At 47.1% G+C, this 23,474-nt stretch overlaps 2 protein-coding genes across 3 annotated transcripts in view; both read right to left on the bottom strand.

Annotated features, from left to right (window-relative positions):
- STAMBP (STAM binding protein) overlaps positions 1-681 on the bottom strand; it is a 28,884-nt gene extending 28,203 nt beyond the window's left edge. Inside the window, exon 1 of the mRNA XM_027855630.1 lies at positions 605-681. The gene's annotated coding sequence lies outside the window, so the exon portion shown is untranslated. The remainder of the gene's footprint in view (positions 1-604) is intronic.
- A 6,853-nt stretch (positions 682-7,534) lies between these two features.
- Positions 7,535-23,034, bottom strand: DUSP11 (dual specificity phosphatase 11). 2 transcript variants are annotated; one of them, XM_027855622.1, is made up of 9 exons: positions 22,937-23,034; positions 20,284-20,359; positions 16,877-17,008; positions 14,795-14,918; positions 11,476-11,536; positions 11,265-11,311; positions 10,947-11,022; positions 10,550-10,798; positions 7,535-8,520 (listed from the first exon to the last, which is right to left on the bottom strand). In XM_027855622.1, exons 1-9 carry the CDS (start codon positions 23,032-23,034, stop codon positions 8,259-8,261), a joined length of 1,125 nt encoding a protein of 374 aa, XP_027711423.1. In that variant the 3' UTR covers positions 7,535-8,258. The 2 variants fall into 2 exon arrangements, with proteins under 2 accessions (XP_027711423.1, XP_027711424.1); XM_027855623.1 differs by lacking the exon at positions 22,937-23,034 and adding an exon at positions 20,503-20,665.
- Positions 23,035-23,474: the final 440 nt, after the last annotated feature.

Raw genomic sequence — 23,474 nt, 5'->3', positions numbered from 1 at the left:
AGAGAGACAGAGAAGGAGAGAAGAGACAGAGAGAGAAACAGAGACAGAGAGATAAGAGACAAGGAGAGACAGAGAAGAGACAGAGAGATGAGAGACAAGGAGAGACAGGGTGTGACAAGAGACAGAGTGAACAGAGACAGACAAGGAGAGAAAAGAGACAGAGACAGAGATGAGAGACAAGAGAGACAGAGAGACAGACACAGAAATTGATAGAGACAGAGAGACACACAGAGAGGAGAGACAGACAAGGAGAGAAAAGAGACAGAGAGACAGAGACGGAGATAGAGAGACAAGGAGAGACAGGGTGAGACAAGAAAGACAGAGAGAGACAGAGACAGAGAGACACAGAGATTGATATAGAGACAGAGAGAGACGAGAGACAAGACACAGAGACAGAGGAGAAAGACAGAGACTAGAAGGGACAGGGAGAGAGACAGAGATGACACAGAGACGGAGAGACAGGAAGCAGGAGAGACCAGAGACGAGCCCAACGGGGCCCGCGCCCGGCAGGTGCCGCGCCCCCCCCACCTCCCCCGTTTCCCGTCCCCCCCCCCCCCCCCCCCCCCTCCCCCTCTCCCTCCCCCTCCCAGGAGCTTCCACTCACCCTCCTCTACGCTTCCGCGCTCCGGGCCTCCCCCAGCCTCGATCTGGTTCCCTCCGCGCCCCGCCCCCGACTCCGGCGGAGACGCGTGAGTGACGTCACATCCGGGCGGCTTCGGGAGGCGGGGCATTCGCTACACCCCGTAGGCGAGAGAGTAGGGAATCGTGGGCCCGCCTCCGCTGCGCGGCCCGGGCCAATGGGGAGTCGCGGAGCGGAGGCCATCTTGGTAAAGGAAGGCCAACGGAGAAGTGTAGTTCTTGAGTCGCTTCAGTTGTGTCTGACTGCCCGTGGCCTCGTTTGGGGTTTGCTTGGCAAAGATGCTGGAGTAGTTCGCCATTTCCTTCTCCAGCTCACAGATGAGGAAGCTGAGGCAAACAGGATGCCGTGACTTGCCCAAGGGTCACACAGGAAGTGTCAGGGGTCACATTTGAACTCAGGGCTCCCCGACCCCAGGGCCGCCCCTAAACCGAGAAGTAGGACGAGCAATTTCTTAAAGGGGCCGGAGGAGCTTCCCAGCTCCCTTGGAGAACCGCCTGCACTATGATTAAAGAGGAGCGCCTGTTTACGTAGCGTTTTAAGGTTTGCAAAATGCTTTACACGTGTTAACTCATTTATGAAGCGCCTGCTGTGTACCGGGCACCGTGCTGGACGCTGGGGAAATAAAGGTGGTAAAACCGTCCACACTCTCAGGGAGCCCCCAGGCTAATGTGGGAGCCCACATGCAAACAAGTGCGCCCGAGCGGGCCTTCCCCTCGGAGGGGCTGGGCAGGCTTCCTGTACTGGGGTCCCGGAGGAGGGGGGCTCTGCCCCTGGAGGGGAGGGTCCGGGAGGAGGGGATGGGGGGGCTCTGACTCTGGTGGGGAGGGCCTAGGGAGGAGGGGCTGGGGGCGGGGCTCTGCCCGGGATGGGGGCGGGGGACTTAGGTCCAGAGGGAGTGGATCATCCGTCCCACCCAGTTCGCACCTTCTCTGATCCCTCCAATCTGCCGGGCCTTCAAGGCTCCAGTGTCAGTTCCTTCCTGACATCCCTTCCACCTCCCCTTGTCTCCTGCCGACCATTCGTACGTCTGTGCCTCCCAGCTTCCAGGATTTCCTCCAAGCCTCAGCCTAACTCCTTATGCAAGAAGCCGTCCTTGAGATGGTTTCCACTTTCTCATGTACAGACCTTGTTTGTTCACAGTGCTTTCTATGTGGTCTCCGCCATTAGACTGTGAGCTTCCTGAGGGCAGACAGTCTTTTGCCTTTCTTTGTATCCACAGGGTCTAGCACAGTGCCTGGCACATAGTAGGCACTTAATAAATGCTTATTGACTTGACAAAGACTCCCTTCCCCACCCTCACCAGGATACCTGGCCCTGTTCTTTTCCAGCTATGTGAGCGTGGGGCGAGAGACAGTTCAACCACTTTGAGCCTCAATTTTCTCACCTGTAAAATGGTACTAATACAGTTTTTACTCCCTCACTTCCACCTGTTTGAAGAAAGTCATTTTAAAAGTGCTGTTGAAATATGAGCTGTCATTAAAACTAAAAAGGTGAAAATAAAACGATTCATCAACTATAGCACAAAGGGCAATCCATTAATATTCTTCTCATTACTTATTAAGAGACTGCCAAGGCCTCTATCACCAGACAGATCTTCTGACTCCAAGGCCAGTGTTTTTTGTCATTGTATCATGTTATCTAGCATGAGACATGAGAAGACATGGAGAAATATAAGGCAGGAAATGAGTTTATGACCTAGTATTAGCCTGGACTTAGGAAGACTCAAGTTCAAATCTGGCCTCACATACTGATCCTCTACCTTAGTTTCCTCAATTGTAAAATAGGGATAATGACAGCACTTCCCTCTGAGGGGTTTCTGAGGATCAGACACGATAATATCTGTAAAGAACTTTGCACAGTAGCCCAGACTGGAGGGGCAGAGGCCTCCTCAGTTAGTTTCAGTATTTCATTGACCATCCTCCTTAAATCTCAGTCTCCTAAAATGGTTTTAAGTGCTACTTGAGATAATGGACTTTTCATTGACCATGCTATTTGAATTTCATCATCTTTCCCCCCTCAAGAAGTAGGTACCAAATGCATTTGGGAAAAAGGGTGAGGATCTAGCTTACCTCACCAATGCTATGTAAAAGATACAAGCAGTGTAAAAGGGAGGTAAGTCAGAGGAATGTCTTTGGGGATGGGGTGGGGTAGGGAGACCTGTAAAAGCTTGTGGATAGAAGGATTTGAACTGAGTCTTGAAGGAAGTGAGGGAAGCCAAAAGGTGGAGGTGAGGTGAGGAGGAAGAGCATTCCAGGTATGAGGACAGGGCACCAGGGACAAAATGGAAGACCTTTATAAAACAGTCACTTTGATTACATTGCTACCTACTGTTATCTCATTTATGGAGTTGGACAGCAAAGGAGACCCACCTACAAGGGCCGAGACTTCCAGAAGGAACAAAAGGACAAAGCTTATATAGGTTTCAATTTAGGCAGGAGGTTGAATTGGGTATGGGGTACCTCAGGATCGGATGGGGCCTCTTGCTGGTAACAGGAAAAACTCTTCTTCAGGTTAGCTATCTTTTGTAACCCTGCTCTAATAGATAGGACTACCCTTGCTGTTTAAGCAGAAAGGAGGGGAGAGAAAAACTAGGTTCCAAGAGGTTGTCCCAGTGGAGCGCCACCACTCCATTACCTTCCATCTCCTCAATTTGTATCTTTCATTTGAATGCGAGCTCCCTGGGGGAAGGGCTTGGTTTTGCCTTTTTCTGTACCCTCAGTGCTTAGCACAGGTGCTGGACACACAATAAGACCTTAATAAATACTTGTTCCAAGAACACGGACCCTAATCTAACCCAGAGAAGTACAGACTTGTTTCCAATTTCATTTCTGATGTATGTATGGAGGGTGAATGTATGCAAGAACGGAGGAACACAGAGACCTGAGTGATTTCAGGAGCAACATACTCCAAAGTCCTCATCAGAGAGATAAGCAAGCTTGGGGGAATGGAATAACTTGCTCAGGATCACAGAGGCAGGATTTGAACCCAGATCTTTGACCTCCTGGGGCAGAATTCTTCCCACTTATACCACACTGCCTCCAATGGTGCTCAAATAGAATTTAGTCTAATGGCATCATTTTAACAAAAAGTACAAGAAGGTCCAGAGATGAGGGATAGCTGAGACACATGGCTGGCTCCAGACCCTGTGGTCTTTGTCCTGAAATCTTCATGGGGCTAAATTTGAGAAGAAACTAAAGAATAGGGGCAGAGACTCTACACTGTTTAGCTTGGTGAACTCATCAGCTCCCATGAACTATCTTCTCGGTGGTGATTCTCAAATCTGCTTGTCCAGCCCCAAACTCTCTTAACTCCACCCAAGTCTCCAACTGCCTGCTGGACATCTTGCAGGGGAAATCCTATAAACGTCTTAAAGTCAACACATCCAAAACTGAATTCAACTCCCCCCCCGCCGCCAACCTTCTCTTCTTTTAGCTTCCTGAATACTGTGGAGGATACCCCCCACTATCCTCCCAGACAGGTAGGCAGGCTCTAAATTTGGGGGTCTGGCCCTGACTCCTTACCCTCTTCTCCAATCTGCCACCACATCCTTTCTATTCCTACCTGCGTAACACCTCATTACAGGCCATTTTCCTTCCTCTTGGCACTGCCCCGCTCTGGTGTGGGTCCTAATCGCCTCACGCCTGGACAAGTGCAATAGCCTGCTGGTGGGGGACCCTTGCCTCAAGTCTCATCCTATTTCAGTCTATCCTCCACTTAGACGTCAGTGATCTTCAACCTCGGCCTGACAGAGTCACCTCTCCCCTCCTCCCTCCACCCCAATTTAATATGCTCAGAGGCTCTGTATCATTTTCAGGAACAAACATAAAACCCTGCTATTTTTAAAGCCCTTCTTAATATGTCGTCCTCTCACATTTCCAGTCTGCTCACACGTTATTCCTCTTCACACCACTTCCTGACTCTCTGCAAAATCTTCAGGCTGTCCACTTTGCCTCCTGGTTTCCCAGTTAAAATCCCACCTTCCACAAAAAGCCTTTCTGAATCTCCCTTAAGATGCATTCTGCTGATCTTTCTCAAGCACGTTTGTACATAGTTGTTTATATGCTTTCTCTCCCATCAGACTGTGAGCTCCTGGAGGGCAGGGGCTGTTTTTGTTTGCCTTTTTTGTATCTCTTGTGTAGGCATGGTGGCACATAGCAGGCACTTAATAAACGCTTGCCGAATCACTATTTTTCAAATGTGTGTAGAGGCTGTTGTGATGAATAAAATGCCATTTTATTTAAAAATCTCAGTGAATTCATAGCATCTTTAGGTCATGATGTTTTCTTAAAGGATACTAATAGTACAATTGCTATTGTGAAGTTTTTTTTCTTTTACATAAAAAGAAGCAAGCACTCATTCTTGAAAAAGTTGGCAAGCACCACTATAGGCAAAGTTGGAGACAAACTCATTAGCTAAAGGATAGGGTCAGGGCACTTTGCTGAGCTCTTCCGTGGGAGCCTGGAATTCCTCAGCTGCCATCCCAGGATATAGGAGGTTTACTTAAGTCCTCCCCAGATCTCAAACACATGAGGAAATTTAGGAAATGCTCCAGGGTCTGATGGCTGTTTCCTTTTCAAGGTAGCCTGGGCTAGAAGACTTAAGAGCCCTTGACTCCAATATCTCTTCCTAATGACAGTAAGAGGTAGTGGAGCATCTCGGACTCGGGAGCCAGGAGATCTGGCCGCAATTCAGAACTAACGCTAAACGTGGGGCTCTGGGCCAATCACTCAACCTCCTTCCTCATTCAGAAAAGAGGGTTACTCACACTTTCGGAGAAACCCAGATCATTACAAAAAGTCGTGGATGATTTCTGCTCACCCATGGCCACACATACACAATCCCAGCCCTACAGCTAATCAGCTATTTTTTCAGCTCAGCGTTACGAAAACCAACGAGAGGGAAAAAGACAGAGGGGGAGGAAGAGGGAGAGAGCTGGAGGGAGGGAGAGGGGAGAGAGAAAAGGGGAGAGGGGAGAGGAACAGAGAGAGGAGGAAGGGGGAGGAGGAGGCAGGCACAGGGGTGGGAAGACCCAAGAGACCAATCTGTTAAGCTTGGCAATGTGATCCTTTAATTTCAAGGCTTCTACAGGGGTCTTTAAGAGCTCAAAATGAAAGCACCAATTATTTTCAGTTTTCTAAACATTCCCTTTGTCCCTTCACTTCTATGTCTCCTGATCACATTTTTGACAGTAGTAATTTCTCTTCTTCTAGGAGGCTGCCACTGGTGGGCTCCTTTAAGAACCTGGATAAGAATTTCAGCCTTTTTCCTGTTTCTCTCATTTGCTTCCATTCCTGACCTTGTGGAATCCCAACTAAGTTCTTCTGGCACAGCTGGAGGGTCATGGCTAGCTGGACTCCCTGGTAAGGCCACTTTTCTGTAGCCATCACTTTAAATGGTGCACAGCAACCCAAGTGCGCCCAAGCTGGGTTCGTCAGTGCTGCGTGGCTGGCTTTGTGGGTGACTTATGTGCACTGGAGCAGAGGTCTGTTAGATGCTGGCTTGTGAAGAGCTGACATCTCACATGTGCAAACACAGTGGCTCAGCTTTCTCTCCTGGGCTTATGCAGCAGGTGACTTCCCGAACACAAGTGTTAAGACTGAACTCATCCTCACATCCATCTACATTATTAGAGGCGATTGCTGAAAGATCTGAGCTCTTCCAGATGTAGGCCAGGAAAAAAGGAAGTAAACTGGGCAAGAAGCAAGGAATTTAAAGACAGAACTAGTTTTCCTTTTGGAGGCAATGGCATGATTCTGTCAGTCCAACATAAACTCCTTGGTTGAGGCGATGGTAGGAAGGTCCAACGTAATTTTTCATGACTATCAGTTTGCTCATCTGTAAAGTGAGGATAATGCTTTAACGGGTAGTTGTGGGGGAAGTGCTTGGTAAAGCTTAAAGCACCACAGGAGTATGAGCTCTATCTATGGTCAGCATGATTCAGGAGCCAGCAGAGGCTGTCCAGGACATACCAGCAGTTGACATTCTATGCAGCTCTTTATGGTTTACAAAGCACTTGAGACAGGAGATCACTATCTGGGCCTGTGAGGTAGGGGGCAGGTATCATTAGCCCCATTTTACAGAGGAGCAAATGGGTCTAGAAGTTAAGCAAGTGGGAGATAGCTTGGCACAGCAGAATAAACAAGCACTGGCTCCAGGGTCAGAGGACCTGGGTTCACAAACCACCTTTGATGATTACTCCCTGTGTGTCCTGGGGTAAGTCCCTTCAGCTCTCTGGGCCTTGGTTTCCTCATCTGTAAAAATCCCAAACAGCCTGCAAGGACCTATCTCTTCACCTAGCATGCTATGACAGGCCCAAGGTCACACGCTATCATGTTAGAAGCTGAGAGGATACAGGACAGGGTCCCCATCAGATGAATGGGGTTAATACTTGCCTGAGATTCCCTAGAAGCAATCTGCTTTAGGACAGAAACAGAAGATGAGCTCCTGATGAGGTGAGAGCCACCCTTAAATTTCATCCTGATGTCGCCAATTTAAGATGAATTGAATAAAAGATTAGCTCTACTCTTGGCAGTGCTGTGACCACCTAAGTATTAAGTGACTGATTCAAAACATGTAAAGAGGAGAGAGCCCAAAAGAAAAGAAGCTGCCACCTGCTGGGATATTCCTGGAGTAGAGAAGCGCACTAGACTAGACTAAATCTGACAGGACCATCCTTTTGGCAACATCCGATTTCCCTTTGGGATTTCTTTTTCCTCTCTGACAAATAATCTTATGATTTACGATTTTGTTATTTGTGTTGGATGACCCACCAGGACCACAGGGGTTCAGAGCCAGAAGGGTCTGTAGAAGTCACTGATTCCAACCCCCTCATTTTAAAAATGAGGAAACTGAGGCCCAGGGAAGTTAGGTGATTGTCAAGGGTCACACAACTATGAAGTGCTTGCCTTGGATTTGAACTCAGGTCTTCTTTACATCAAGACCAGCACAGCCTATCCACTGCACCACACTGCTGTCCCATGCCAACGGCAGATGTCAGTTATGTTAGGAAGTCTATTTTCTTCTATAAACCAGTAATTTGGTTCATTTTGCTCTTTTACTAACAGGTGTTGTTAGCACAAACCCAGTCAAGAGAACCTGAACATCTCTGGGTAAACCGACCGACTTACAGTCCTGGACTTGTCGATCTGGGCCCTAGCTCTGGCACCTGGGCATCACCATCCCAGAGCAGCCACTCTCGAAGGCCCTGCCAGAACACCCCCCACAGGCCTAACTCTGAGGAGATTGTCTCTTAGGCAGATTATAATCTGAATTCTGGACAAAATTAGAGAAATGGTGTTAGTGACAATGGGCCAATAAGTAAACACAATGAAGACCCCTTAAAAATGTCACCAAAATAATAAAACAAAAAAAAAGTTTAACTGGCAAATCTAGATATGCACGTTAATTTTTGGTAATCTGCAGCGGAGGCTCTTTGCTCATTGGCCAAAATCTAAAACGCCATCTTGTTTGAAAAAATTTCAGGTATAACATGGGATTTAAAAAAATTTACTGTCAAACACACTTCAACCCCAACGGCAAAGTGGTAAAAAATATAATTTCTCCCTAAGCTTGCCTGCGAAAGCAATAAAAGATGGCGACCCTCCCTTGATCAACCTGACTAAACGTCACGCCAACTATTTCCCCCCATCTGATTTCTACAAATCTGTGGCTGTCTATCTGTCCCCCATTGGTCTGGAAAATATGGTCCATTATAACTGTTAAGTTTCTGTCTTTTGTTCCAAGGAGGGAGGTTATAGTTGGGTTTTAGATTCCAAGTATATCTGCTCTGAGAATAGTCCTCTCTAGGTGGGCCTGGAGGAGGCAAAGGGGGATGGCTTCCCACATTTTGGCAAGAGTAATTCCGTCTGTGTTGGTTTTTCCTAGAAAGAAGAGGCAAAGACAAATTATTAACAGAGATGTTACAGAAACTGATGCAATGACACTCATGAATTGTTAACGTCAGTTAAGACAAATTATTTCTTTCAGGTGCCTAGTCAAGTCCCAGACAAACAGGGGGCTGGTGCCCAACTGCTCAGTGTTGGAGTGGCGTGATTTTCTTCATTGGCATTTTCTTCCCTTCCATTCAGTAGGTGGTTTCTTTGCAGAGGTCCTTTAATAGAGGAATGTGGCATATGATTTCCTAAGGTGATCGATTAAGAAACTCAAGAAAGACGACACTCAGCTGTCTCCACCATGTCACATGGAAGTGGGGGGGAGGGTGAAGAAGGTTTTATAAAAGAAGTTTAGGCTGCAGCCCTTAAGTTGAAAATTTAAATGAGGATAATATATTACTCGAAACCCTTCACCTGCTAGAGAAATCACCCTGAAACTGTAGCAAAAGCTCATTTGTTTAACAAGGGCAATAAGATGAGAGGTGCCACTCCAAGGTCTTCACAGAACCAAGCTTTTTGTCAGAGGACAGATTAATAATGTGGGTGAGAGAAGTGCTATCTTCAGGCAACCTCAGCAATTCACATGTCTCTCTTTGCCAAAACTAGCTGAAGTTCTGCTTAAACTTTGATTCATAATCTGTTCTGAAGGAAGAAATGCATAAGTGACATAGTTCAATGGTGACTGGTAGGAAACGTGATTAGAGGAAGCTGGTGCCAACCACATTTGGATGGCTTTCCTGGCTCAACTGAAAACCTTGGGAAGTCCTGTGACATATTAGTATGAAGGCCTGAGGGAAAGAAACACTCAGCATAGAAAACTTAAGAGATCGAAAAATTCGTTTGAAAGAGGAGAGACCAGGGCCCAGTGCTTGGCACCCGAAGAATGGTTGCTAAGTGAATGAATTCTGCTTAGACTGAGCATCGAAAATCATGAATGGGCCAAGTGCCTTCTGCAATCATGAAGAAACTTTCATGGCCTTAAAATACCAAATGTGTACTTAAAGAGCAGTAATAAAAACCAATTTTGCCAAACCACTGCTACAGAATTTTAAAACTGCTAGACCTAAGATTAGAAATCCTAAGTGTGTTCATTTAATATTTGTCTCAACATTTTATTCCAGAAAGGGGCAACACAATTTATTTAGGACACGATACAAGTGATCTATTACATGTAAAACACTTAACCCCTGAGGAGGTGCTATACAAATTCAAAATACTGTTCTTTCCCATATAAATGACTTCACTTTTAACCTGGAACTTTATCAGATGTAATAAAGAAGAGGTTTGATAACACACTCTTCAAAGAAACTGATTTAGAATTCTCTCCCTCCCCATCCCTCGCACCCTCTCTCTTTCTCCCTGCCTCCCTTGCTCTCCTTGGTGCCCCCCCCCCCCTTGATCCTGTACTAATTGTATGACCTTGCGTTCATCAAAAAGTGATGACGAAATGCATCTCTTTACTCTGAGGTAAGCTGCTTGCTGCTCTCTTGTTTAGTAGGGTTCAATACTGAGACACAGCACTACTGGACAGACTATACTATTTTTATCATTTCATTCTTTAAAAGGTTGGCTTTAATTATATTATTTGCTTCAAATGTTTATGATTCAGGAACAAAAAACTTGCGGGCCACAAAAACCCAAAATTTTAACTAGTAAACAAAAATAGGTAAGTACTTTATAGTTTTTTTGGGGGGGGGGGGTGAGGCAGTTGGGGTTAAGTGACTTGCCCAGGGTCACACAACTAGTGAGTTTTATGTGTCTGAGGCCAGATATGAACTCAAGTGTTCCTGACTCTATCCATTGCGCCACCTAGTTGCCCCGGTACTTTATAGTTTTAAATAGTGACATAGTTTCTTTACCAAGAGTGAATTGTGATGAAATAGAGATAAGTTTATACCATCATATCCAAAGAGAGTTCTAAGCTCGTACAAAACATGTGGAGGCTGGCCCTTTGGCATTATGCTTATTTATGAAGTTTGGGTTTCACCTTCATGCTAAAAAAGGGAAGAATATATACCTGGATGACTGGTAGAAATCTCGGGGTTGTGAGTGGAATTCTCGCCGATGGGATCGAAAGTCTCTGGGTTGAGAATGGAACTCCTGGGCCCGGTAGTGGAAGTCTTCTTGGGGCTGGGATCGGAAGTCTCGGGACCAATGAAAGGTCCGTCTGGGTCTGTGATAATCAGTTTCATGGGTGTTGTAAAAGTTTCTCCTCTTGATAAATGATGATTCTTCAAAATGGTCTGACCTTAAAGTACCATCATTCCTTAAAGACAAACATTTCACATTTCATATTACTGGGACCCAAACTAATTAAGTAGCTTTTCTTGTTTTTGTTAAGAATTCTAAGCAGGTTTAAAAACAAACAAAAAAAACCCCTCTCAAGTCTGACACAAATGAGACTCAGGACTCACTTTCTGATTGGTCCATGCTGGAGGTCATCAATGTAATTCTGTCTTTCTATAGCATGTCCTCGACATCTATTGAACACTACGGAGTAGAAGAAATACTAAAAATTATAAGTGAACAGAGGACAAACAAGGCTTTTTCAAACAGCTAATTCTCTAATAATCCCAATTTCTCTTTGTCATCTTTTTTCCCTAAACTCCAGAATGGCCTACTTTCTAGGCTTTAGCCAAAGTGCTCTCTCTCTTCCATGCACCCAGGCTTCTGAACATGTTACACAAGGAAACCAATAAAAAGGATAAAGAAATGCAAATTTTCATACTTACATTCTATTGCATCATTTGGTTTCATGCCTTCAACATCAATCAAATACCTGAACAGAGAAACATAGTTCAAGTCAGAGATCTAATGATGGGAAAACAGGAAGGAGAAGTATGACAAACAGTTGATTCTGGGTTGTTTGTAAGCTCGCATTAAAAAGCTGACTTACATTCATGACACAGCCCACCCAGCCTGCCCCTGGGCTTAAGAACTCACCGGCAAACAAGATATCCTGTTCTGTTTAAACCATGTGTACAGTGGACTCCAATAAGTTTGTCTATAAAATGGGAAATTTACAATTAAGGGAATGATGCTTCAACACTAGTAATCAGACAAACAGCACAGTTATCTTCCTCCAAGGCTCAGCTGCGATGCCACCTCCCCCCACGCAGCTTTCCTCCATCTCTTCCAGTTGTTAGCGCATTCTCCCTCTGCAGGGTACTTTGTGGATATTCTGTATTTACACATCTGTGTTCAAGTCTTAGCTCCCTAGTAGAATGCAGGCTACTTGAGGGCAGAGCCTCAGGCATTTTTGTGTTTTCAGCACTAGGACAGGGTCTGGAACACAGTACTATAGTAGGTGCTGAATATATATGTTTGCTCAACAAACTGATAAACTACATTTCTGAAGAACATTCACTAGTTACTCTCATGAGCTTGAAAAGGAATTCCCTTCTAAAGAGGGGGGGCAGAGAATCGATCCATTATCGATGAAGACAAAGTGAATGTGAAGGAGGCCTCTAACACAAACTAGAAATCAAATACTACAGGAGAGTGAGCACACATTTCATTCTAATCTACTACTAAAGAAAAGTGGGCGACTAAGCCATTGATGGGGAAAGGAGTAGGGATTGTGCCTGTGATCTCTTGGAAGAAGGAATTCCAAAATAAGGAAACTCCTTTTGCCAAGGCACCTTTTCCGGCACTGAAGTCTTAGCTACCTTGAGCCTCGTACTGAAGAGACTTTCAAGGCCACAGCCAAGAGGAGTCAGAGGCAGGACTTCCTGACTTTAAGCCCCACCTACTCCTGGTTCCCTCTCCCTGATGCCAACCATAATTCATCTACAATGTGATCCTGTTCAACCTTGCAAAGGCTGTGTCTGCACATGAGGCCCAGGAAAAGGGAAGGGGCTGGAAGGGACCTCCACAATCCAAGGGCCAAGCATGACAGGAAGGTGGTTCAGAATGGGGGAGAAGTGACTTAACTGGGTGCCCCTGGAATAAGGTATAAAGAGGTCCTCAGAGGGCAGGTTTAGCATGGATGAACAGGAGTTTAAAGGGACACTAAGTTCCCAGACAAAGCTTTCAAAAGCAAAGCTGCTCATTACGAATGCTTCTAGGGACAATATTGACAGTCCTGCCTAGAGGAGGCTGGCCACGCCAAGGACCCATCGAAGACTATTTCCTAATGTACAGTGCATTAAGGTTCTACATTGATCCATGGGAGAATGACTAAAGCCAGAATGAAGATGCATGTGGGCATCTGGGAGCAGTGAAGGGGCTTGGAGGAAGGGCCCAGCCAAAGGAGACTCTGAAAGTGCCTCCGCTGACTTAGCATAAGCCTAGTTGTGAAGCTCAGTGGGTTTAGAAGAAAGAAGTGCAAGGCCCACCTCCACCAGGAAGGGCTAGAAAGCAGTAGGAAACAAGAAAGAAAATCAAAGGCAGTCACAGAAATGCAACGGCACAACCAGCAGGTTAGAGAAACCAGAGGTTAGAAAAAAATTCTTCTCTCCCAGTCCCCTTTGTCCTTGCTTATCTCCTGAGGTTAGGGGCTTGAGAAGCACCTCATGCCGACCCCCACCCTAACCCCCAAAGATGGTGGGAACCTGTTCTCTTGAGGTGCCATTACAAGATAAAGGGGGTGACTGTCATTTCAGCTGAACAATGGCCTGAGAGCTAAAGTCTCTGGGGACCTCTCACTTTTAGAGGAAGGCATGGAGCAAATCTAACAATGGAGAGCAGAGGCAGGTAGGTCCCTTTCTGGACCTTTTGCCTGACCTGACTTTTCTGTGTGCTGAAACCCCCAGAGGTGGGCCTGGAAAAGACACAGAGCCAACCACTTCTTTTCTCTGTGTTTTTTTTCTTTTGTTGAGCCCTTATTCTAGCTATGTTCCCTTTGATACAGGTTGTCTGGCATATCGGGCTTTGAACTGAAATATCCCCAAAGTAATCAACACTTATTTTAATCACACAAGTCCAAAAAATAGACTAGAGACTGCTTCAGAGGAGAAATCTTTGTGTATCATTGGGTACAACGTGCCCAAGAGGCACTATTGCTGGGTCAAAAGATGTGGCTTACAAGGCATGCAAGCAAAACTATGGATCTGTGGAAGTCAGTCTTGTTACCTATAGTAATGGCCATGACTGCTGAAACCTAGATCCTAATCTGCCCATCCTACGGGCTTAAAGCAGAAAGCCCCTGAAAGTACAAGGAGCAAGAATGGGCCAAGAGGTGCAAAGAGGGCAATGAGATAGCCGGCTACAAGTTAAGTGCATTCAGGATCCACTGAGCCTTTCTGGAGCTCTCCCTGTCCTTTCTCTGCCAAGCTGTTCCTTTCTTTCCGCTTACCAAGCTCACAGGGAGGTTCTACAAGTTCTTTCCTATTCTAAGGGTGAATGATCCCTATGGCTCTCCCTTGCCCTCAGGAGACTTCTCTCTCCCTTGTCTCCCCTCTTCATCCCCACTTATCCAGCTGATAAAACAATGAAATTAAAGTTTGCATATGTATGTTTTGAGTATGTACTTGCTAACCCTAACCCTTGTCATATTTTACTCTTAAAAAAAAAATCATTTAGGGGGCAGCTAGGTGGCACAGTGGATAAAGCACCAGCCCTGGAGTCAGGAGGACCCCGAGTTCAAATCCAGCCTCAGACACATAACACTTACTAGCTGTGTGACTCTGGACAAGTCACTTGACCTCAATTGCCTTACATAAGAAAAAAAAAATCACTTATAGGAGGCCCTGCACTTTGTATTCAGTGAGTGATGCAGATCTGAGACATTGGCTTAATTTTACCCCACATGGAGGGAAGGCACATTTATAGCCTATCCACGCATACCTATAGTTGGGGAAACACGACAAGGCCCTAAAGCCTTTATCTGTATTACCTTAGAAGGCCAAAGGATGGGGACATTATTCTGTAAAAATCTGTTTTCCTTTTAGTTTCTTTTGGATTTGTGAGGTTCTTTCTATCTCTCCCACTTCTGGTTTCTTCACTGCACCCTCCTTTTGTATAAAAGCCTACTTTTATGTAAGAAATTCTTTTAAGTTTTCTATTCTTAAGTTAAAAAGAGCCCAGTGCAGTCAAAGGATCCCTACCCTACCCTACCCTAAGGTTTCCTCACACAATTTCTTGGGGTTCATCTCTATTAGCCCCACTTTGCATTTTGACTTTCATGTGACTCAGCACAATCCTTCTAATGCTAATTCTAATAACAACAGGCACAGGTAGTATTTAATTTAAAGCATCTTCCTATTTAACATGTAAAGCAAACTTGGGAAAATTAAACAGCCCAGGAAAAAGTCAAACTCACCATTATCTTGATTTTCTTTCAAGAATTTGCTCACGGCACACTTGAATTTAAAAATGGTGTCATCATCAGGCACCTGGTGTCCAACGGTAAAAATCTTTAAGTAAGGAAGAGCCTCTGGTAACTCCTGCAAATCAAAGTGGGGGCAGGAGGGAATCACATTAATCTTTCCATCTTTTCCACAAATCAATGACAACAGCAGAAAAGAGAATCAAAAGGCATGTCAGAAATTCTCATCTCAGGGCCCTTTGCCCAAAGTCCATCACACCTAAGCAGCCCCACAAGCCAAGGCCAGAATCTTGCCCTCCTCGCCTCTGCCTCTACCAAACTCCCTGTTTCCTTCAGAGCGTGGCTCAAGCGTCACTATCTACAGGAGCTGCTCCTCATTTCCCTCAGCTGCTAGCTCTTCTACTTCTTTGGAGCCATTTTGTAGATACTGTACAATCCAGAGAATGTGACATTTCTGCAAAGGCCTATGGTCTGATTAGCAACTAAGGAACTGAGGGAACTAAGGGAAACCTTGCAGCCTCCTGGGAGAACAACAGAAGGCTTAGGACTCCTCAATTTTGTAATTCCTTCTTTTTTTTTGGTGCGGCAATTGGGGTTAAGTGACTTGCCCAGAGTCACACAGCTAGTGAGTGTTATATGTCTGAGGTCAGATTTGAACTCGGGTCCTCCTGACTTCAGGGCCGGTGCTCTATCCACCGCGCCACCTAGCTGCCCCTCAATTTTGTAATTCTGATAATTGATCACCCATCAATTTTTTACCTTTCCCTGAATATTTCAATGGCTCCATCGCCTTTGAATGTAGCATGTGAACCATTCTCCTTGTAATACTGTACATCCCTCTTTGATTCTGTTCCTTGAATGTTATAAAAAGGCTTGCTCTTGCTAGCTGAGAGACTTTTGCTCTCCAGAGCAGACAGGAGTCTGCGATGGGTCTCTCCCAGGTGGTCACATGTTAATCAAGGAAAGATACGCTTAGGCCACAATGGAGCGGGAGAGTAGGTTACTTTTCAAGGGTTTATATAAGGGCTTTCACTGAGAGCCAGAAGGGACCTCACAGCTAGTTAGCCCAACTCTCTAATGTTACCAATGAGAAAACTGAGGCCGAGGGAGATGAAGTGATTCACCCAAGGTCACGAAGTAGTAAGTTATCAAAAGTGGGCTTTGAAGCCAAAGCTTCTGACTCCAGAGCCACTCTCTTTCCCCTGTTCTATCTTGACAGAACATGAGCTTAAAGGCAGTGACTGTTTGTGTTTTGTCTCTGAATCTGTAGCACAGTGCATGGCAAAGAGGCTTACTAAGCACTTGCTGAATTTCTACTGACTGAACATTCTGACCTTCACCCGATATTTTCAGAGTCACCAACCTCCCCTCCCTGTCCATGCACATTGAATTCTACCATGGAACTCAACTGGAGCACCCAGATGAGAAATGATGCCGTCCCCTGAGAGGCTGCCCTCCTTAAAGCCAAAGGAGGCCCCCAGCTGTCCCCTGCCCCATCCTGGTCTCTATCATGGTCACTGTAGGGGCAGAGAGTGAGGGTCAGAAGGCTGGAAACTGAGAGAATGGAAACCCTTCACTACCTGGTGGCTCCCAAATGATGCCAGCACACAACTGAGTACTTTCTGAGGTGGACACAAAAAAGGGTTTCTTCAGTATCCTCTGAGCCTTAATGGTTCAGCTAAGAAAGAAAACTGGAAGTTCCAGGATGGCTGTATGCCAACACAGACTGAACTACGACGGTCAAGTGTCAAATACTACCACGCACCAACAGAACAACGGAGCTCAAATAGGCTCTTCAATCTTTGCCCAACTGGTGAAGCTGCAAGACTGGAAGAGAAATGAGGGCCACTTCCCACTTCCTGATTTCTACTTTGTCGAATGTCACGAAAGACAACGATGCCCGGGGACAATGATGTCATCCAGCCAGGCCTGATGGGAAATGCGAGTTCTATCATCCGGGATTAATTAACAAGGAAGCGACAACACTCAGCCAACTGCTGGACTCCTGCTGTATTTTCAGCAAGAAGACCAGCCAGTCTGTTTTCCCAAGCCCATCAATGAAAAGGTCTCACTTGCCTCTGGTTTATAATAGCGCTGAGTGTATGTTAAATCGATGATCAATCCAAGCTCTTCATTCTGTTCTCGTACTTTGTTAACAAGGTCCAAAGGGGAAAATCGTTCTTCTGGGGCAAGTTTTCCTTCAAAACTCTGTCAAGAAGAAGAAGAATGAAGAACAAGAAGAGCATGACCACCTTACATAGCTCTAGCATTTTCACCCAGTATCTCCTGGATTCTTACCCATAACCTTATGAGATAGTAGGGGAAGGGATTACCGTCCCCATTCTGCACGTGAGGAGGCAGATAGGCCACGGAGCTACTAAGAGACAGAGCAAGGGCTGAAAGCCAGCTCTTCCCAGCCCAGCGTGATGCCCTTCCCTGCTGTCCACTGCACTCCCACACTGCCGGCATCACTCGTTTGGTGTGCGCTGTGTACCGCACTATGTTTGCTCTGCTTTTAAGTTTACAAGGCGACAGTGAAAGAAAGAGAACAATTTGCATAAAAAAGTCACGCACACACAGTCCCCTCACAACATCTAGAGTGAAGTCTTGTCTCTTGAACAGCCTACAGGTGCCTAGAGGGGAAGAGTCGTATCTTACCCTTCTCTGTATCTGACAGTGCCCTGCACGGAGTGAGAGACTCTTCATTTTACCCATCACGTAAGAGGAAGCACTCCTTATCAAACCAAAGGCCTGTCTTCATAACATTCTTAGTAGCCCATTTTATGTATTTGGTGTCGGGCAGCTAGGTGGAGCAGCGGGATAAAGCACAGGTCCTGAGTTCAAATCCAGCCTCAGACACTTATTAGCTGTGTGACCCTGGGCAAACCACTCCAATATATTTTCTTTTCTTTTTTTTGGGGGGGGGAAGAGGCAAGGCAATTGGGGGTTAAGTGATTTGCCCAGGGTCACACAGCTAGTAAGTATCAAGCGCCTGAGGCTGAATTTGAACTCAGGTCCTCCTGACTCCAGGGCCAGTGCTCTATCCACTGCACCACCTAGCTGCCCCATGTGGTTTGGTTTGAATTTGGTCTGGAAACTTGCTGAAATCTTCATGCCTTGCTCTCCCCTGACCACATATTGTGATAAGTGACCATCCTTCACTGAAGTCAGAACTTTGGGTGGGCCTTCATCTACAATGAAGCTACAGATAAGACTGACTGCTGCTCAAATGCTCCAGTGGAATGCCCTAGCTGGGTCAAGTTGGTCAGAGGAAACAACCCCGCTCAAATTCCTAGTAAACAAAGCAATGACTGACAGTCCCTGGCCATACGGTCAGAGATCAACCCCCCGAACAAGTCTCCCCCGTGCTATACCCTTCTCCATTTCCCCCTCCCCAGTTGGGTTTTGAGGTTACTATGCTGCTTACCTCTGGACCACTACAACCTACAAGCAAGTGCCAGTGTTGCTAAGTGTCAATGACCCACTAATAAAGCTTCTCACGGTAACTCCTGGGGTTGTTCTTTTCTGCCAGAATCCAACCAAACAAGCTGGGCGGGTAAAAAGTCAAGCCTGGGACATGAGTATGTCTCTTGAGTTTATGAGTCACAGACCAAAGCTGAGATTAGGTTTCCTGGCAGCCACAGCTCCTCATCCAAGACCAGCAGTCTCACTGCCACACACCGTCTACTCCTACCTCATGTACTTTCCAGAAAGAACAAGGGCCAGGTCACTCCTCCTAAATGGGCCTAGGACTCTCTGCAGCAATCTTGATATTCTGATGAGCAAGGTGCTGTGAATCCAGACTTGAATACAAGGGCTGGGGTTCTTTGGGCCTTGGGTCTCCGTGATAGGGAATGCTTTCAATCCATTAAGACTGTATCGAGGGACCCTGGCAGTGGCTCCCTGGCAGGCAGGATGTACTTACATTACTGAAGAGAGCAAGCGCTAGAGTCTGAACCAGAGGCCTCAGTCCTAAGGAATTTCCCTTGATCCTACTCCTTAGATCCATAAGCTATTGATTAGTGCTTCAAGTCTGCCACACCGCAGGTAGGGAACTAATTCCCTACTATGTGCCTGTGCCCTTTGGCAATACAGGTGGCTACGTGGGGTCAAAGTGAGAAATAGAATAACAGTGAAGTTGTGAGCCTGGATGACTAGGAAGATGGTGGTACAAATTATCTACATAGAAATGATAATTAAAACCATAGAAGGAAGCTGATAAGATCTCCACAGGATATGGTGAAGGGAGAAAAGAAGGCCCAGGACAGTGCCTTGGGGGAACACCCATAGTTAGTGGACATGACAAGAAGGAGGAACCAGCAAAGGAGATTGATAAGGCTCTATCAAACGGTGAGAGAAATGTCATGAAAACCTAGGGAGGAAAAAGCATCCAGGAGGAGGTGATCCAGCCAGATGGAAGGCCGCAGAGGGGTCAAAAAGAATGAGGATGAACAGAAGGCTGCCAGATTTGGCAACTCCTTCGAAAGAGCAGTTTCATTTGAACGATGAGATCACCAGCGACACACCTCTGAGAACCTGAAATGCTTCAGTTCACACACGACTTTTCATGTTTCTCCAAATTCCTTAAGTTCGTGTCATGAAGGTACAATTTCCTAATTCTCCTCTATTTATATTCCACAGGTTTTTCTGTCATTCCCCAATTAAGAGGCATTCATTTTTTCCAGGCCTCTGCTGACACACGAAAGGAATGCTATGAATATTGTGGTATATAACGAAGCCTTTCTCTCTGCATTGGGGGAAGCAGTTTTCCTACTTGGAGTTCCTGGAACTAACAAAACCACCGGTCCATTCTCCCTCCTGACACCCAAGTGTAGAAATGTTAAGTACTGATGCCAAACCCTTAAATAAATGACTAAAACATCCGACTTGTATGTATGTGGTCTACTTTGAGACTAATTTTCTGTTTGTAACCAGGACCTTATACAAACAACTCTGAAGGCTGCAACTCGTGCAGATCAAAGGAGCCACTGGTGAAATGTTAGTAATAATCTTCCCTCTGAGGGATGAATGTGAGAAAATGTGCTACCCTGAGATCTGAGATGGTAAGATCATTCACACGAATACGTGAATGAAAAGACAGTCTTAGTTTAGAGGGACTTCCTGAGATGAGATGTAGAAGTATCAGAGGCACAGTTGTGTTTAAACTTGGTATCAAGGGTCCCTTACTCACTTAAATACACACCAGGGGTCCTCATACCAGCAGGGAGGCCTAGAGGATACCACAGAAATACAAATGTTGCACTGAATTTATTATCTGCACAGAAAACTTGTTTTTTCTCATCTTCTACATCACAGATACCTTCTCACATTCTGTCCCCATCCATCCTCCTAATAAGTTCAGGCAAAAACAACCTAATTTTCAGAGATTCCATACTAAGAATATGGTTTTACTATACCAAAGCATCATTTTATCACTAGGTTCTGTCTATTTCTGAAAAGAAATCTCATTAGCTTTTACTAACCTTTTTTAAAGGAACTTTAAAAGCAATGAAACGTGTCCCAGGCATCCGCTGTCCAACTGGGAGGTAGTCTTTCCACCTAGAAGAGAAGTATTTACACATGAGGCTTTCTAAGTAACCTGAAAGCTCCAGAATGAAGGCCTCTACGTCATAGACTGCCCACTTTTCACTGTGCTGTTCTTTGGACACTGTCAAATACTTTACTTTATTTCCTGCTTTTACCTGCTTCTGGCCATTGTGTCGTTCATTAATATCACATATGCCAGTTGGGTGCTTTAGGTTTCTTGGAAAGAAAAAAAATCTGATGAAAATGAGACTGAACATTGCTCACCGGAGCAAACAGCCACATTCACCAAATCTGAGTCCACCTCTGCTAGCTACATAAAGCTGCTGGAACGATGACAAAGAGGAATGGCCACACCCAGTGCACAACTACAACGAATCTAAACATGACTACAGTAAGAGTTGGCAGAGATCTCTCAGGAATCCAGTCCAATCCCTACTTGAAGTATGAATCCTATCAGCAACATCTCAGGCAGGTAACCAGCCACTCAACCTTCTCTTGGATACCTTTGGTGATAGGGAACTCATTAACGCACCAATACGTTTGTTCCACTTTGAGATAGTTCTCTTTGTACTTGGAGCTGGAAGGCAAAACAACAGGGACCACAATATGTTTTCCTATAACCTCTTGGTTCTCTATTGAGGCTTAACAGAAATAAGTCTAACATCTTCTTGTGAAAAACTTTTCAGTTTTTCAAAGAGGTGAATCATATGTGCCTCACAGAATCAGAGGGGAATTTGGAAGGGACCTTTGTGGTCACCCTAATACAAATCTCCACCAAATGAATGCCTTCTTTAGGCTTCCTCTGGCCCAAAGTCATCTCTTCTTACGGTGCCTCTGGGGTTATCTGGTCCAGCCTGTGCCTGAATGAGAAGAGCCACTCCAACACAACCAGTAGGAGATCCTTCACCTCTGAGAGCAGTCGCTAATAAAGGAATAAGCCGTTATCATGGTGAAGAGGCCCAAGGCTTAACACCCAGGCTTGGGAGAAGACCAGATCTTGGGTTGTCCCTGGGCCTTGGTGCAAGGATCTTCAGGACACAGCCACACTCACAGGGGACAGGTTCTCACCTAAGACCTAAAGGTTGGATTCCCATTTCCCATACCATGGGCAGGGAAGGAGGGAAAGGCTGGGGACGGGGCCATCAAAGCCTGGCTCCATATGCAGGACAGGGAGAGTACAGAGCAGCCCCAGCCCGCTTCCAATGCTCAGAGACTTTCTGGATCATCAGAAACTCCCACTTGCTGGTTCTAGCCCCATTCTCCAAAGCGAAGGAGAACACATCTAGATCGAGGGCTTCCACACAACCCTTACAAAATGTGTAGATGACTCCATTTCCCCTAAGTGTTCTGGAAGTGAAATATTCCTAATTCCTTATACGGCAGACAGTATAGTCAAATGTTAAAAGCACTGGCTCTGAAGTCAACGGCCACGGGATCCTGACCTGGCTCCTGTGACTTTAACTTCCTGGGCCTCGACAGCTGTAAAACAGGAGGGTGGACTAGATGACCTTTAAGTTTCCCTCCAGCCCTCAATACTATGCTCTCACTCCATATATGACTGACACAACGTTGTCTCCTCTGATTCGATGTTACCTCGAGATTAAATTAAGAGTAAAACTGTATTTAGGGAAATTCCCAAGGAGAACCCTTTGGAGAGACGTTTTGGGGCGCATGCTGCCTGTGCCAACAGCTAGCCGGACGTCAATCGAGCATTTTTTACCGGGCCCGGCACCTATGCAGTGCCTGGCATGGGCCCGGCACTGGGGAACCAGAACAACCCCCGCTCTCCCAGAGCTCGAGGTCTCAGAGTGATCGACACTCAGGCCACTTTCTTAACTTCCCAGCGGCTGATGATGAGCCTTCCAGGACCCAAGGCCCAGCTCTGGGCACGGCTCTGGCACCCGGGCAGGGCTTTGGTCGAGGAGTAACGGCGGCTTACGTTCAGGGCTCCAGCTTGGCAGCCGGGGTCTCGATTGTGCTCCTGACGAGCCGGGAGGGAAGGTGGCTCTCACTAGCATCGTCCGACGGAGGCCAAACCCGAGGCTCCCGACCGGTCTGCGGCTGAGATGCGGAACTCGCACCCAGACCCGGGGCCTCCCCAACTACCACCCCCTGAGAACACCGGGCACACGTCACTCCGATCTGTCAGTCAGTCAGTCAGTCAGTCCACACCAAGCACTCACTTCGGGGGCCCACCCAGCAGGCCACGGCCCAGCGTGGTTCAGTGACGGCGTGGGGGCGGGGCCGGGACTTGAACCCAGACCCTCGGGGCCCCGGGCGGAACGGGCACCCGCATCATCTCGGCACGAGGTGCGCCCCGCGGCCTCCCGTTCTCCGGCTGGAGAAGCCGAGGCAGGGGCTGACCACTCGGGCCTCTGGCCTGGAGGCCGCTCGGCCCGCTCCCTTCGTCGGACAAATGGGGAAAGTGAGGCCCAGGGAGGGAAGGACGCCGGTGCCCGACTCCAGACTCGGGCCACCCGGGCTCTGGGAATGAAGCGCCACTCACGGTCCCCGCCCCCGGCCCGCGGTCTGAGGCGCCTCCTCCAGGCAGCCCCGCAGGCTTCAGGCCCGGCCCGCTTCCGCTCTCACCTGTCCGGGAGGTGGTTCACGCCCTTTCCCCGGCCGCCGCCCCTTCCCGCGGCGCTGGGGCCCCCCCAGCCGCCCCGCGCCTGCTGCCGGCGGCTCATGAGGCCCAGCGCCACCGCCCGCAGCCCGCCCCGAGCCGCCACCTCAGCTCTGGGACCCGAGCCCACCCAGACTTCCGCGGCTCAGGCCTCGGCCCCGACGCACTGCGCCTGCGCGCCCACCACCACGCGCCTGCGCCGCCTGCGCCGCCGACGCCGTCGGTGCGGTGTCACCGCGGCTGCCGGCGGAATGACGTCACCACGCTGGCGTACGCGCTTGCCCGAGGGGCCGGGAGTCCAGAGGGGCCTACAGCGCTCTCTGGTGGAGCCTGTCTGCCTGTGCAGGGACCGTGCCCCAGCTCTCAGTAAAGGAGAAAGCAAGGGATGTTTAACCAAGATGTCAAACACGCAGAGGAGCGAGGAAGAAATTACCTGTCCCATCTATGGCTAGCGGAAGAGTTAGTGACCAAACCTTTAAAAAAAAAAGAGAGAGAGCTATTAAT

This window comes from Vombatus ursinus, unplaced genomic scaffold, assembly GCF_900497805.2.
Source record: "Vombatus ursinus unplaced genomic scaffold, bare-nosed wombat genome assembly UNPS02010980.1, whole genome shotgun sequence".
NCBI lineage: Eukaryota > Metazoa > Chordata > Mammalia > Diprotodontia > Vombatidae > Vombatus > Vombatus ursinus.
Note: the sequence above shows the minus strand (reverse complement) of the source record. Positions and strands in the feature narration are given on the sequence as shown.

Coding starts and splice junctions, on each gene's coding strand:
- DUSP11 (XM_027855622.1), bottom strand. CDS start 23,034: ATGAGCCGCCGGCAGCAGGCGCGGGGCGGCTGGGGGGGCCCCAGCGCC. Junction 20,360..22,936: donor GTGAACCACCTCCCGGACAG/GTGAGAGCGGAA, acceptor CTTCTCTTCTAG/GTGGAAAGACTACCTCCCAG. Junction 11,537..14,794: donor GAAAGAAAATCAAGATAATG/GTGAGTTTGACT, acceptor CCCATTTTATAG/ACAAACTTATTGGAGTCCAC.